General features: G+C 40.7%; 1 protein-coding gene and 1 long non-coding RNA gene across 2 annotated transcripts in view; both read right to left on the minus strand.

Moving 5' to 3' along the window:
• The window catches only part of SLC39A9 (solute carrier family 39 member 9), a 51731-nt gene extending 36435 nt beyond the window's left edge, over positions 1–15296 (minus strand). The window contains exon 1 of the mRNA XM_025918670.2: positions 14455–15296. Within this exon, the coding sequence (XP_025774455.1) occupies positions 14455–14550 (96 nt within the window). The 5' untranslated portion in view covers positions 14551–15296. The remainder of the gene's footprint in view (positions 1–14454) is intronic.
• On the minus strand, positions 9383–14448 carry LOC147579861 (uncharacterized). The gene is made up of 2 exons (XR_015252230.1): positions 9840–14448; positions 9383–9601 (listed from the first exon to the last, which is right to left on the minus strand). It is a non-coding gene; the product is annotated as an uncharacterized LOC147579861 (long non-coding RNA).
• Positions 15297–15366: the final 70 nt, after the last annotated feature.

Here is a 15366-nt window from a genome sequence, read left to right on the forward strand (position 1 = left end):
TCACACGGCTAGGGCTAGTTAGTGGCAGGAGCATGATTAGATTTGACAATGCACACTGTTGCCCTGTACATTCGAAGACAATGTCCACCACATGGCACAACAGATACAGTCTGGGAGCGCCTGTGTGGCTCAGTCTGTTGAGCATCAGACTCTTGATTTGGGCTCAGGTCATGATCTCACGGTTCATGAGATTGAGCCCTGAGTTGAGCTCTGCGCTGACAGCACGGAGGCTCCCTGGGATTCTTTCTCTCCCTCTCTCTCTCTGCCCCTCCCATGTGTGTGCGTGTGTGTGTGCATTCTCTCTCTCCTTCAAAATAAATATGTAAAAAAAAAAAACCCATACAACCCATTATCTGAAAAAAGATAACATGCAATTGTACAACCTCTTTAAACAGTATGAGCCAGAAGAATCCCTCAGCAACATCAAGAGGAAAACCAAAATTATAGTTATATTTGTTCTCTATTGACAGTTTCTAAAGGTCCAGGGCAAAGTAAGAGGAGGACAACGTAGCAAGCTTTTCCTAAGGTTTTATTTCTTCAATGTAGAGGACGATTCTTTCTTCTGAGATTGTGCCCTACCTACTTTTTGGTCTTAAAATGTCCTTTCTTTTAAAAAATCATCCGGTGACAATAGTTTTTGTTTTTTAGTGTCTCCACTTGGCAAAATTAAAAACAAGCAATCTTGTGTCAATCTTCCCTAAATTCAAAAGTATTACCAGCCTGGGGCTCAATTAGTTCAGTGTCCAACTCTCGATTGTGGCTCAGGTCATGATCTCACAGTTTCATGAGATCAAGCCCTGCATCAGGCTCTGTGCCAAAATGGCGGAGCCTGATTGGGATTCTCCCTTTCTCTCTTTCCCTCAAAATAAATACATAAAAACTTAAAAAATATATATATTACTGGACCGTGAAACCCAAAAGCCTGGAAAACCCTGACTTGCAGTGTAAACATGAGATCTGTATTATAATACATAAACAAATTTAGAAGCAAAGAATTTGAGAAATTGTAAGAAGAGATCAAGGTAAACATGAGTAAATCAACTAGTTTTATAGTACTTTCTTGGAGGAAAGACCAAGCAAGCTAAAATAACTGCATTATGTTTTAGTTCCTTTTGAAATTAAGTAAAGCACATTTATTTACCAAATGAAGTTAAACATCCACTGAGTACTATGTTTGTCCTTCCCTCCCAAAATTCTAAGTTCTATGAGAGAAGGGATTTTTGTTTTTAATTTACTGCTCAACGTTCAGCAGTTTATAGGACAGAATCTGGCATATACCAGATTCTCCCTAAAAATTTATTGGAAGAATGAATTAAATGCCCGGCATCATGCAAAGCACTAGGGACTGGTACCCTCCATGTCACTGGCTCTAATATCAACAGATACACAAATGCAGTGAAGCTTCATCAGGCCTGGGAAATAGGCCTAACATATTCCTTACAAGTGTAACCATATCAAGAATTTTCAGTGGTTAGCTGCTTTAGAATTTATGCTTCGGCTCAAAGGGTATTCAAGTACACATAATAAAGAACCATAACAGGATTCCATTAAAGTGAATGTGAGGTAATGTTGTCATTTGTCTCATTAATACAACTACCTGAAATGACACTTATTTTTTTTTCCCAAGGAGCTCAAAACCTTGTTTAGTCACCATTTCAATCTTCAACCAGGCAATACAGAGATTATTTACCCTCCATAACTTTTATGAGCTTGATAAATGTCTGCTAACCTTCTCAGGGTGACTAATACTATAGAGGTAACACTTCTGATGAAAAAAAGAACCAGTAGTCAATCACTGCCACCGGTTATAGTTTCCAGTTTTATTTTTTACTAATTTCTTAACTACCTAAACTATTTTAGATGCAATCTGATTTATTTCAAGCACTAGAGACGTGGCTCCATGTTATCTGTATAGCTGTTATTTTTTCACAGAGCTTCACAACTTGAGATTCAATCTCAAAATTGTATATATGTCAAAGTTAAAATGCTGACAGATTCTCTCTTTTGCCTTTGGTAAATCACTGTTAGGATGTACTTAAATGAAGAACTACAAATTCCAAGTGTGGTTCAAGATGAAAAGAGAGTGCCCAAAGTAATAATTTCTGTCAGAGAAATGACGTATTTGCTCAAGAGAGGCAGGAACCATGCAATGCCATTGGCTTTATGTTATTTCATTTTACAGTTTCACAGCTGCAGCCTGACTGAGCCAAAGGACTGACCAGATGTATTAATTAAAACAGCTTGTATTCAATGCCATTAACTATCAGTGTAAAGCTTTGAAGTCAGTTTAATTTTCTCGGCAGACACCAACATAGTTAAATGGTTTTTCTTCACTGCTCATACAAACAGTCAAATTATTTGGTTTGATGAAATATAAGCCACTAATTTAAAGCTTTTAGCATTTAAAAGTTTATTTCAATGTCCCTTGTACCATGCTCATTTTAGTACTGACAGCATCAGCTATAGTCTCCGAAAAAATTCAAGATGCGTCACTTATTATAAGACTACTCCCTTCAAAGCTCTAGGCACTGCAGCAATGAAATATCCCAAGTGCAGAGTACTACTGTTCAAGCAACAAAGGCCATCTTTATATTCTTACACACAAACCTACTTCAAGGAGGGACTTCCTTTAACTTGACGATATTCACTTTAACTGCTATATTACCTGCTTTTAATTGTCAGTAACAGATGACGAAGAAAACTTAAATATGAACTTTGTCCTTCAAGTCCTTACAGCCGAGACTAGATGCCCAAAGGTTTCCTGCTTCTAAGTTGCCGCAGCGTGACCCTGAGCAAGTTCAGTGTCTTCCTCTGTTAGAAGGGCACGTGGCACTGCCAGTATCACCACGTAGGTGCATGACATCAGCTCACTCAGCACAGGGGACCGTGGGCACTTATCTCCAACATCATTAGCAGCACGCATAAAGGGCTCCTAGGCCCCTCCTTCGCAAGAATAAGAACTCAAAACCCAGATACTTGGATAAAAATTCAAGCAAACGAGGCTCCAAATCTGCCATTTTCCCAGTGGCATACAGGCTTCCCCTTTCCTAATTCATTTGACATAGAGGTAAGAACAAGCAATACTTTATTAATGCTGCTTCCTCCAACCTTGGAAGACAGGACTAATTTGTTTTTCTTTTTGAGCAGTCTTTTCAAACATAAAATAACTAAACATAAATGGAAATCCCGTAAGACTGTTCAGTGTGACTACAAAAACAAACACAAACCAAAACCTGTTGGGAAAGAACCTGGGAAAACATCAGAACCTGACGATATATGTATTATTAATAGATAAGAAGTTCAGTTGACCTGAGAAAATGTAAATAAAGATACATTTTTCTCTATTAAATTAGCAAAGTTTTAAAACTTAACAATAAAAGTATTCAATGTTTGTGAGAATACAGTGTCATTTGCATTTGTTGGAAAAAAATGCATTAAAAAACCTGGTAATACAGATTGAGAACCTTAAGAACATTTATGCCCTTTGATCCTATCATTCTACTTCTGAGGAAATAATCTGAACTACGTTCATAGCATTAGACACAAAAATGTTTATTCAACACTATTACCATGGCAAAATTTTGAGAACAAATTAAATATATAAGAATTTCTATGCAGGGGCGCCTGGGTGGCTTAGTCGGTTAAGCGTCCAACTTCGGCTTGGCTCATGATTTCATGGTTCGTGGATTTGAGCTCCGCATCGGGCTCTGTGCTGACAGCTCAGAGCCTGAAGCCTGTTTCAGATTCTGTGTCTCCCTCTCTCTCTGCCCCTCCACCACCTGTGCTCTGTCTCTCTCTGCCTCTCAAAAATGAATAAATGTTGAAAAAAATTAAAAAAAAATTCTATGCATAAAATAACTGAACGTAATGAAAACATTAAAAAATGCCTAGAACGCAATTTTAGTAACAGAGTGCTTATGTTATACTACCAGCTAAAAGAAGGGAGAATGCAAAATTATACATAAACCACATAATTAACCACGTTAAAAATGTAGACAAGTAGAAAAAAAGAATGGAAAGAAATAAAAAATGTTACTAGTGATTCTCATTGGACAACGTGATAATAGATGATTTTATTTTCCTTTTACAGATTATCATATTTTCTAAATTTTCACAGAGAGCCTATATTATATAGCCATTCTTTTCAAGGAAAGAATTTTTGTTCATTTATTTAGAGGCTATATAAATAGCCCCTTTGAACTTTGTAAAATCAGTATGAGCTTAGTTTCCTCATCTATAAAGAGGACAAAAATTCTTCCCTTTCAAGGTTACTATTAAAATCAACACAGAACTTAACACATAAACTTACACTGTAGCTATTATTACTATTATTGCACTGTGGTCAGATTAGAAAGCACAATGCCCTTAATGTAAACCGGGAGATGTTTTCTCCTTTATTAAATGGTTCCAAAGGACTGCACTTTGATGTTTTGTAGTTCCAAGTGTTTTCCAGTCTCCCCCTCTGGCTATTGTGTTACAATGTGTCTCCTCTCCTTGCTTCCCCCACACCTCCTAGTTTGCTACTTCTAGTTTTCCAAGAGCTTAGAAATCAGTCCAGCCCAGAAATTCTAGACTGGCAACTCACAAACATGGGCTGTTTGGCCCACACAGTGATGTAACAATATTTGATTCGGTAGCCAAAATGTAAAATTCAGAAAATTTCATGAAAAATCCTGACTTCCAGCTTCTCAAGAGGAGGAAGATTTGGTGACACCAAGGCAGACCTCGTCAAATGGCCCAAGTTCTTCAGATGACCACAGTTTCCACTACTCCCTAATGACTTCCAGGCACTGACACTGAAGGTCAGCTACCTCACATCATGGCACTTGAACTGCCTTATCTTCCTCCAGGCCTGATTCACTGTTCAGTCTTAGTAGTTATTCGATTTTTATGACCCATTACCCAGTTGTATTAGTCAGGGTCCAATCAAGAAAGAAAAATCATAATTTGAACAGAGAAAGCTTAAAACAGGGGATGGAACAATGAGAAATGAGCTAACAAACGAGACCTCTAAAGAATGTAAGAATAGCAGATAAAAGGAGGAGTGTCTACTCTAAGACTGAGGTAAGGGTGGTCAAAGAGGTCCCATGCGGACTGAAATCCAAACCCTGCTGGAAGGGGCATGGCTGGGGCTCAGTGAAGAGAGGTTAAAGATTCTGGGACCAATTTTGGTGTGTGTGTGTGTGTGTGTGTGTGTGTGTGTGTGTGTGTGTGTGTGTATTGGGGGGTGAAGGGTTCCCCTCATCAAGCAATGCTGGGGCACAGCTGGGTGTCCCACAATCCAACTTAGTTTTTTTTTGTTTTTTTTTTTTTAATTTTTTTGTCAACGTTTATTTATTTTTAGGACAGAGAGAGACAGAGCATGAACGGGGGAGGGTCAGAGAGAGAGGGAGACACAGAATCGGAAACAGGCTCCAGGCTCTGAGCCATCAGCCCAGAGCCCGACGCGGGGCTCGAACTCACGGACCGCGAGATCATGACCTGGCTGAAGTCGGACGCTGAACCGACTGCGCCACCCAGGCGCCCCCAATCCAAGTTAGTTCTAACATTATCTGCTGTAGACATCAGCGCCCACAGGTTAAGGGTTCAGTCCTACAAGACTGCCCCTCACCTTCATGAAAGAGGACTTCAATTACCTCCATTCTAACTAACTGATCAAGTTCTTCTTTCCAGGTTATCTCTTAACTCAGACAAAAGACCCACCCGGAGGGCCAAACATCCCCTGAAGGGAACTGAAAACACCCCCTTTGAAACTACCCCCCTGAGAGCGATAAAGGGCTGCCTAAAGCCAGCAAGACCCTGTATAACTGACCCCAAGGCAATGACTGACCTGATTATCCTGCATCTACCCATCGGGCCTTGGCCAACATTTTCCTATAGAAACCTGAAAGTATTTTTGGCCCTTTGGAGACAATGTTGAGATGCCAGTGCACTGTCTTCCCAGCGCTGGCCTCGCTGAAATAAATTCCTTTCTTGTTTTACCACCTCTCATCTCTCTGCCTTTGGGTTTTGTCAGTGGCCAGTGGCCAAACGGGGTGCTCTTGCACCCCTGCGCCCTAGCTACATTCAGACACTGGTGCAAGTCCAGGTTTGTCAGCTGTGTCTGACTGGCTATAAACTGGAGGTCCCAATGATCCCCTCTCCTTGGATTTGGTTAACCTGAGACAGAAGCTCACAGAACTCAAAGAAACATTTTACTTACTAGATTAACCAGTTACTTGTAAAAAGACAGAACTCAGACATAGCCAGATGGAAGAGATACACAGGGCAAGGTATGGGGAAAGGGCGATGAGCTTCCATGCCCTCCCCAGGCGTAAAACTCTTCCAGCACCTCCATGTGTCAATCGACCTAGAAGCTCTCTGAACCCTGTCTTTTTGGGGTTTTATGGAGGCTTCATTACCTAGGCAAGATTGATCAAATCATTGGCCACTGGCAGTTGATCTCACCTCCAGCCCCTCTCTCTTCCCAGCTGGGAATGAAGGTTCCAACCTTCCAATCCCTCAGTTGGTTGGTTCCCCTGGCAACCAGCCTCCAACCCTACGTTAACTATGGGCGTTCTAAAAATCATCTCATTCACAGCCAGAAGATACCTTTATGGCTCTCATCACTTGGGAAATTCCAAGGGTTTTAGGAGCTCTGTGCCAGAAACAGGAAGACCAAATATATACTGATTATAAGTCACAATATTACAGGCAGAGAAGTTTCTGTGGTGCCACACTGGTGGAACTTGCTGGAAATCTGCACTCTTGGCTGTTGGGGAAAGCTGTTTATGGGAAAGTGTCTTACTGGAGAGGCTCTCCTGCAAAACTGCCAAGGGGAAGTGCTGCCAGTGAGAACTGCTGGGTGCTGGGTGCCGGAGAAGTATGTGCTCAGCGGGAGGCTGGGGCTTGAAAACCTGCCTGCAGGAGCTGGGCCCTGGAGAAGCCTTCCAGAGGCCTGAGAAGTCAAACGTACGCGCTGCGAGGAACCTGCAGGGGAAGGTGGGCAGCCTGGCCTATAAGAATTGTTGCCAGAATAGTTGCCTAGGAGCCTGCTGGGCAAGCCTGGACCAAGAAGGAAAAGCCATTCCTCTTAAATTTCTCTCCAGTATCCCCTATTGACAAAGTGCGATGTTGTGCCAGCTGGCAAAGGAAAGATATTTAAAGGGCCCAGATCCATTTCTGCAGAGTGGTCAACGGAGAGTGAATTTGGAGCTGAGAGGCAGTAAATTGATAACTGGCATACTAACCCACTAGAATTACAAAAAATGATACACAGAAGTGACAGCCAGGGACAGTCAGTCTGCCTATTTAGCTAATCAGAGACTTTTCTGATCCTTTAGACTAATGAGGTTTCCGGATGGACAATTTCTATACAACAGAGGTGCTACCAATATTCTCCTTCATCTCTATTATAATAGCCAATATTTTTTAAGTACTATGTTAAGCATGTTCTACTATAATTGCTTTACATATACTAATTCATTTAGTCCTCACAACAATCCTATGAGATAGATACTCATCTTACAAAAGAGTCATAAAATGTCCAAGTAATTTGCCCAGGCTCACAACAGCCAGCAAATGGCAGAGCCACTATCTGAATCTAGTAATTTAGCTCCAGAATCTGTACTCTTAAACATTATGCTCAACTGCTTCACCACAAAACCTATTTCATTGTTTCTTTTTTCCTTTCTTTTTTTTTTTTTGCTTTTAGCATCCATCTTGATTCCCCAATTTGCCTTTGTCAAATGCATGAAGAATTGATGAAAGGAATATGTAAGGTGTTGAAACTAGGGTATATTTTTTGGTTACTAGAAAACTGACCCCTAGTGACATACAAGGCTTGCAACAGATACTTAGATGTAATTATCCAGTAGTTAACCCCAAGGCCTCATCACTTAAAAATCCATATAACTGGGGCAGAAGAATTTCCAGACCAACTGCTACCTAGTTCTATTTTATTTCAATAAAATTAGACATTCGATATTAGTATTTGAGGCAGACTGAGACTTCCACAATTCCATCAGGTTTTAAGAAATACCTGTACTACACTTAGCATTACTACTTATTACCTGGGATTTCAAACTGAACTACAGAGGATCTTAAACCTTGTTATCATTCAACAAAGTTGCACATCTAAATTCTTCAATTACAGGAAAGGTTAAGACTATCACATACAGAGGCATTCTGAACTCATTTTAGGTCTTCTTCCCTCAAAAACGATGCGAATTCTTTTTTTTTTTTTTTAACGTTTATTTCTTTTTGAGACAGAGAGAGACAGAGCATGAACGGGGGAGGGGCAGAGAGAGAGGGAGACACAGAATCGGAAGCAGGCTCCAGGCTCTGAGCCATCAGCCCAGAGCCCGACGCGGGGCTTGAACTCACGGACCGCGAGATCGTGACCTAAGCTGAAGTTGGACGCTTAACCGACTGAGCCACCCAGGCACCTCTGATGCGAATTCTCGAATATCACAATTTACAATTGACTTGATTATGAAGTATGAAATTAATTTTGGACAGTTCAAAATGGGAACTGCTTCAGATTCTAAGTTGGCAGGTGTCAATTTAAAGGGCATTTAGGATACATTCCACTCTTTCTTAAAGGTTTCAATGCTATTTGAAGGTGGTTTACCTCTGTAGTTTCAATTCTGCTATACTGACAAAGCACAAGGCAGGAGATGTACTGTGGAAGGTAGAATGTCCGTGATGTTAAAGATATTCCTAATTTGGGGAGCTAATGGAGATAAAGTCAGTGGTGTTAAGATGTTCCTAATTTGGGGAGTTAAGGTGCCAATCTAGACCCATGGTCTTTCATTCCTTCTTTACAGCGTTCATCAGAAAAGGAAATATCTAACGGTCAAGTGCTTTGGACTGGCAATCAAACTGACTTAGTTTCAAATCCCACCTCTACCAGTGTCTACCACACTCTCCAAGCCTTGAGTATGCACATTTGTAAAGTGAGGTATACCAGTACCTATCTGTCTCCTCTTGGAGATTAAATAAGATACCGCATATCGGTGCCTGGCACTTCACAGAAGGAGCTCAGTAAGCACTAACTATTATTAATATTATTAAACAGGTAAGTTTCAATAGCACTTATCCACATAATATCCTAGGGAAAAGAAAGCTTTTCAAGAAAATATTGGACCAGATTTTATCTAGTTTTTATTTGACCCAAACATTTTTTTTTTAATTTTTTTTTTTAACGTTTATTTATTTTTGAGACAGAGACACAGAGCATGAACGGGGGAGGAGCAGAGAGAGGGAGACACAGAATCTGAAACAGGCTCCAGGCTCTGAGCTGTCAGCACAGAGCCCGACGCGGGGCTCGAACTCACGGAGCACGAGATCATGACCTGAGCCGAAGTCGGCCGCTTAACCGACTGAGCCACCCAGGCGCCCCTGATCCAAACATTTTTATCAAGCAAAGACACTTATGAAACAATAATCTTCTAAGACATAAAGTTACTGATTGTTTTCCAGGTATGGGTAGAGAGAAAGCAAAGTGTAAACTGTTTGAATTTAGAAATGAAATTCCAAACAGGCATCACATTTATTGCATTACCTGAAGAGAAGAAAACGTTAATATACCAGACAATGCAAAAGCCCTTAAAAAATACCACTTTGTAGGGGCGCCTGGGTGGCGCAGTCGGTTAAGCGTCCGACTTCAGCCAGGTCACGATCTCGCGGTCCGTGGGTTTGAGCCCCGCGTCAGGCTCTGGGCTGATGGCTCAGAGCCTGGAGCCTGTTTCCGATTCTGTGTCTCCCTCTCTCTCTGCCCCTCCCCCGTTCATGCTCTGTCTCTCTCTGTCCCAAAAATAAATAAACGTTGAAAAAAAAAATTAAAAAAAAAATACCACTTTGTCACATCTATTTCAAAAAGAACCAATTGTCAGAAAAGCATGCTGAACAAATTTATTCCTTAGACACAAATGTCTGTTTTGTTGGTGACTCAAAGTCCCAAAGATACTTATCATGAATGAGTTATGATAATTAGACATAAAACTTTTAAACACATGAAAAATAAAACAAAGCTTAAAATGAGAACTAATGAAGAAAAAAAAAGGCAAATACTAAGAAAAATACTCTAAGGCAGGCAGACTAGAGAAGGCTTGGTCTCTCCAAATGGAGCATTCATGGTGAATAGGAATGCCAATCCCCAAACAAGACCTTTCAGATTCCAAACAAAAATGCTGAGAAGTTTCTGTAACTGGAGATGGGATGGAGGAATTCTATTAGGAGTCTGTTTCAAAATAAAGTCTTAAAAATTATAACTTAAGGGGCTCCTGGGTGGCTCAGTTGGTTAAGCATCCAACTCTTGGTTTCGGCTCAGGTCATGATCTCACAGTTCAGGAGTTCGAATCCTGTGCTGGGCCCTGCACTGACAGTGTGGAGCCTGCCTGGGATTCTCTCTCTCCCTCTCTCCTTGCCCCTCCCCTCCTCTCTCTTTCTCTCTCAAAATAAATAAACTTTAGAAAAAATTATAATTTAGAACAAAGTTCTAAAAATGAAAACCTTAAAGAAGTTTTCATAATTAGTAAGGAGTATAATCCTCAACATTTTCTAAAGTTCTTATTATGGCCTAGAATACAGCCTCGCCCTTATATTAATTCATTACCTCCTCACAACAGTCCTATAAGGTCATTTAAAAGGAAAGATCTGGCTGTTAAAAGAGCTTGTTCAAAAAGCAACACTGATTTTGAACTACACTACCTGTCCCAGACAGTTCCTGGGGCTTGAGTGCATTACTGGTCATCTTGAATCCCTTACTGAAGGGAGAGCAGCACTACTTTCATCTGCATACCTATGGGTTTATACGATTTTAACACAGGAAGAAGATGGTATTATAATCCAAACCGGTCTGCAACAAGAGAAGTGTGAAACTGAGACAAAGCCTTCAGAACATTGTATATGATAGAAACATTACAATTATATAAGAAATTGTATGCCTCTTCAATATGATTACACTGCATTTGGGCTTGTAGTTCATATGCCTTTTTTTCCATTTCTTTTTTTTAGGGTTTAATTTTTATAAATATATTGGTCTGCAATAGGATGGAAATTAAACAAGACCAAAAACTAGTCATCTACCAGATAGCTGGAGGAGCACTGCCCTAGAGCTCTGGTGCGAACAGCTTGCTCTCTGTTACCAGCTCTGTGGCAAAGAGGAGACGTGCTCAGGTAAGTAACAATCCTCAGATAACCCATCTAACATCTCACTTCGGTCATGGCTGTTAACTTCATTCATCAGTCAGAGCACTTGCTAAGCTGGGTTAATTCCAGGTAACGTTAAGTTGTAGGCTCTTCACCTACTTACATAGCATTTTCTTTCAGAGCCAAAGAAAACTGCTCGTTACCAACTGAATCTAACATCGTAAGATAGTACTAACCTAGTGGTTCCAACTCCTTTACCAGATGGGATTTCATTTGTGTAAGGCATGCTCTGGCCTTCTTTACAACTTTAGTTTTTCTCCTTCCCATATGCTGAAGAACAGAGCATCTTCAGCATCAGTTGCTCGTAAGTATTTTCAAGAATCAGAGATTTTGGGGCGCCTGGCTGGCTCAGTCAGTTGAGCATCCAACTTCCGCTCAGGTCATGAGAACATGACTTGTGGGTTCGAGCCCCACATCGGGCTCTGTGCTGACAGCTCAGAGTCTGGAGCCTGCTTCAGATTCTGTGTCTCCCTCTCTCTGCCCCTCCCCCGCTTGTGCTCTGTCTCTCTTTCTCTCTCTCAAAAATAAGTAAACATTAAAAAAAAAAAAGGAATCAGAGATTTTCCTTTCCTTCATTTTAGAAATCACTTAGGCATAAAGGAAGCAAGAAAGAAGTTACAAAAGCATCAAGAAAGTTGGTCTAGGGGCAAGGAATGCCGAAGACAGTGATGAGATCACGGTCACATAAAGCTGGATGGTCAGATACAACAGGTAGGCACCACTGCTGCAGCAATTTTCAGGTTACTTAATTTTAACTCATTTCTAAACACTAATTTTGCCATAATTAATGGGTTTTTGAACTTTTATTCCTGTCTGAGAAATTCTAAGGGGAAATACTGTATTGAATAAAAGCAGCAGCTAGATTAAGAACATGAATAAAAAGCATATGTTTCCATATAGATGAAAGTGAACTGTAAAATAAATTAGATTGGTCTTTTTATTTATAATAATGCTAGTCTCTAAAAAAAAGCCAGATTTCCTTAAAAAGTAAAGTTGTTCAGGGGCTCCTGGGTGGCTTAATTTGTTAAGTGTCTGACTCTTGATTTCGGCTCAGGTCATGATCTCACAGTTCGTGGGTTTGAGCCCCCACGTCCGACTCTGTGCTGGCATCACGGAACCAGGTTGGGATTCACTCTCTCTCTACCTCTCTCTCTGCCCCTCCCCCGCTCATGCTGTCTGTCTCTCTCAAAATAAATAAATTAACTTAAAAAAAATTTTTAAAGGAAAGTTGTTTAGCCAGTATAGAAGCTTAGGAACTATTTGCTAAAGGTAGAAACTGCTTTCCAGCCTCCATGAATGAAGTTTAGTTTTTACACATTTATCATCTCACTAGTTTCATGATACGTCAATACATAATAGTATAATCTGTCTAGAAAAAATGCTTAATTTCCAGAAGATAAAAAAAATCAGTTGAATTCTAACATGTCTAAGTTATATATAATTTTCATTTTTATTCTACGAGCTCAAAATGGACTGTGCCTGCTGTAATAATAAAAGAATATCATGAATGTTATTTATAGCATTTTAAGGCCTACAGCTGGAAAAGACCACTTGACCATCAATTCAGATAGCCATAAATGACATGTCATACTAATTATCTTTATTAATGGCTTGGTTAATTACACCACTCATGTACACATTTCCTTTCAGTGAAAAAGAAGATAGCAGATCGCATATTGCAAAAACCACTCAAGATGGTTCAAGAAGATACTGAAACTGGAAAAGTTCTCAGCACTTTATACAAATAAAGTTTCATTAATCTCTTATTTGAAGACATTATAATTTTTGATAAATGCTACCTCAGTTAAGTTTTTAAATATATACGCCAACTTAAATCTCACAAATATTAGCCCTGATAAGGCCAGTTCAATTCTAATGCAGTTAATAGAAAATATGGTTCAAGGCAGAATAAAGCAGGCTTACAAAGTACTGGACAGCAGGTGGCCCAAATGAGTGAAGCAGGCTTCACAGCCAAAGACCTTAACAATCTACCACTGCTCAGCTCTAGCCAACTACTGCCTTCAGGGAATACAGACAAAAAAAAAAAAAAAAAAGCAATAACAACCTTAAATACTGTGCTAACCTAACAAATTAAGTCTGTGGGTTAGGTTTGGTCTATCAGTTTGCTCTCTCACGAAGCTCTTTCAGGACTGGCGGTGAAACTGGGCCTATTTTACTGCTGAACCCCCAAATACTCATGAAATCCTGTTCCTTCCAAATGTAATGGGTTTTCTCCCCTAGATGTCTGAGCACTGTGCATGCTGTCAACTCTTTATGAGGAACTTATCCGCACTTTTAACTGAACAATGCTTCCACCTTTCTTCCCCACTCATTAATGTTTGTGCAAATGAGGACAAATGTACAAATTAACCAAAATGTCAAAACATATTAACAAAAATTTCATTTCTAAGTAAAGATCTGAAACAACTTCAAATATGCATTCCAATGCTCTCTTTCTTTAAAAGGAAATGTGAGTTAAGAACAATCTAGTTTTCTTATCTTCATTCGTTAGCATGAATTCATTTTTGTATTAACAAAAAACTAATTCAAAAAACCAGAAAATTTTGGATTCTAATCCAAAAAAATTACCTCTCCCCCCAAAAAACTATGCTTCATTTCCTCAAAAAGATAAAGTATATTGATTTCAATGCATACAGACAAATAATATTCCCCATTTATGTTCCTTGATAGCAATCTGGAAACTTGATTCCTTGGAACCTCTGGGAATCCAAAGAATGTTATGGTACCTCTTTCCAGGAAAATGTGCAGAGTCCTAAATTTTTGTATGCAATTTCACAAGGTTCAGAGTACCCCAGGATCTTCAGTGGCTCCACCCACCCCAAGTTAAGGGCTCTAGTGCCTAAAATGAGGTTTGTTCCTATTATGAAATGTTATGCATCTTTTTTTTTTTTTAATGTTTATTTTTGAGAGAGAGAGAGAGAGAGAGAGAGAGAGATAATGAGGAGGGGCAGAGAGGGAGACAGAATCTGAAGCAGGCTCCAGGCTCTGAGCTGTCAGCACAGAGCCCAACGCAGGGCTCCAACCCACCTAAAGTGAGACGATGACCTGAGTCCAAGTCGGACGCTTAAGCGACTGAGCCACCCAGGCGCCCCATGAAATGTTATGCATCTTTTAAAAAGATAGTTTTTCCTACGAAGATCTGTAGCTCTGAGCTTAATTAAGGAAACCGCTTCCCTTTACAACTGTCAGTACTTCCTAGCAGCCATCCTGACAACTGACAGAAAATTGAGAATTTCTTACCTCGGAGAAATTAACAGCCAAGGGCACGATTCCAGCCACGTAACATCCCACTAACATAGCCAGAGACAGCAAACTAATGGAGATGAAATCATCCATTCTGTCCTCCTTTATTTACCCACCGCCACCAGACTACAAATTTTCAGAGGCTTCAAAGGGTGCTTAGGTTCTTAAACGCGTGTGGTGATTCCAAGACAAGTGGACTTTCCAGTTTTTTCGTCCTCCTCACCAACAGATGTGTTCACGAAACCCTTCTCTGGAACGCACCTGAAAACAGTCCCTTTTTGCTGATATTAGCACCAGAGAACTTTCAGCAATCTCAGGTCCCAATCCCTGTTTTCAGACGCCAGTCACTGGATTCCCTAGGGTTAACAGTTAAAGGTATGCAATGGGCGATTTCTTCAATCGTCGGAATGGTGGCACAATGGACCCACTCCCTCCACAACGTCCCAGGTGGCAGCAGGAAAAGGAGGAAAACCCAAGCAAACTTGTTCGTCCTCCCGGCTCCCCTACCTCCTTTGGGGCGGTTCTCGCCAGCCTGGGACCAGCCCACCAGTCCCGGCAAACTCTCCTCCGAGTCTAGAATGGGGAAAGAGTCCTGCAGGTCTCTACCGATGGGCTTAGGGGTTCAGCAGCGAAGGTGATACAAAGCTGTCTCTGCCCTATACCCGATACTGCCCATGTTACTCCACTCCGCTGGGCCTTGACCCAGAGCCACCGATACTACAGCTGCCATGGCCGCCAAGTGGCACCTCTTCATTACATCCACTTCCGGATTGCTTCACCGCCCCCTCCTTTAGAAGAGTACTTCCGGGTTACAACCGACCTATAGCCCAAGAGGCTTATGCTACCGCCATTTTTGAATAGGGCCATTGAAAGATATCTGGAGTCACAGTCTATATCGGTGATCACTCT

The sequence above is a fragment of the Puma concolor genome, chromosome B3 (genome assembly GCF_028749965.1).
Source record: "Puma concolor isolate L17-30 chromosome B3, mPumCon1.1.hap2, whole genome shotgun sequence".
NCBI lineage: Eukaryota > Metazoa > Chordata > Mammalia > Carnivora > Felidae > Puma > Puma concolor.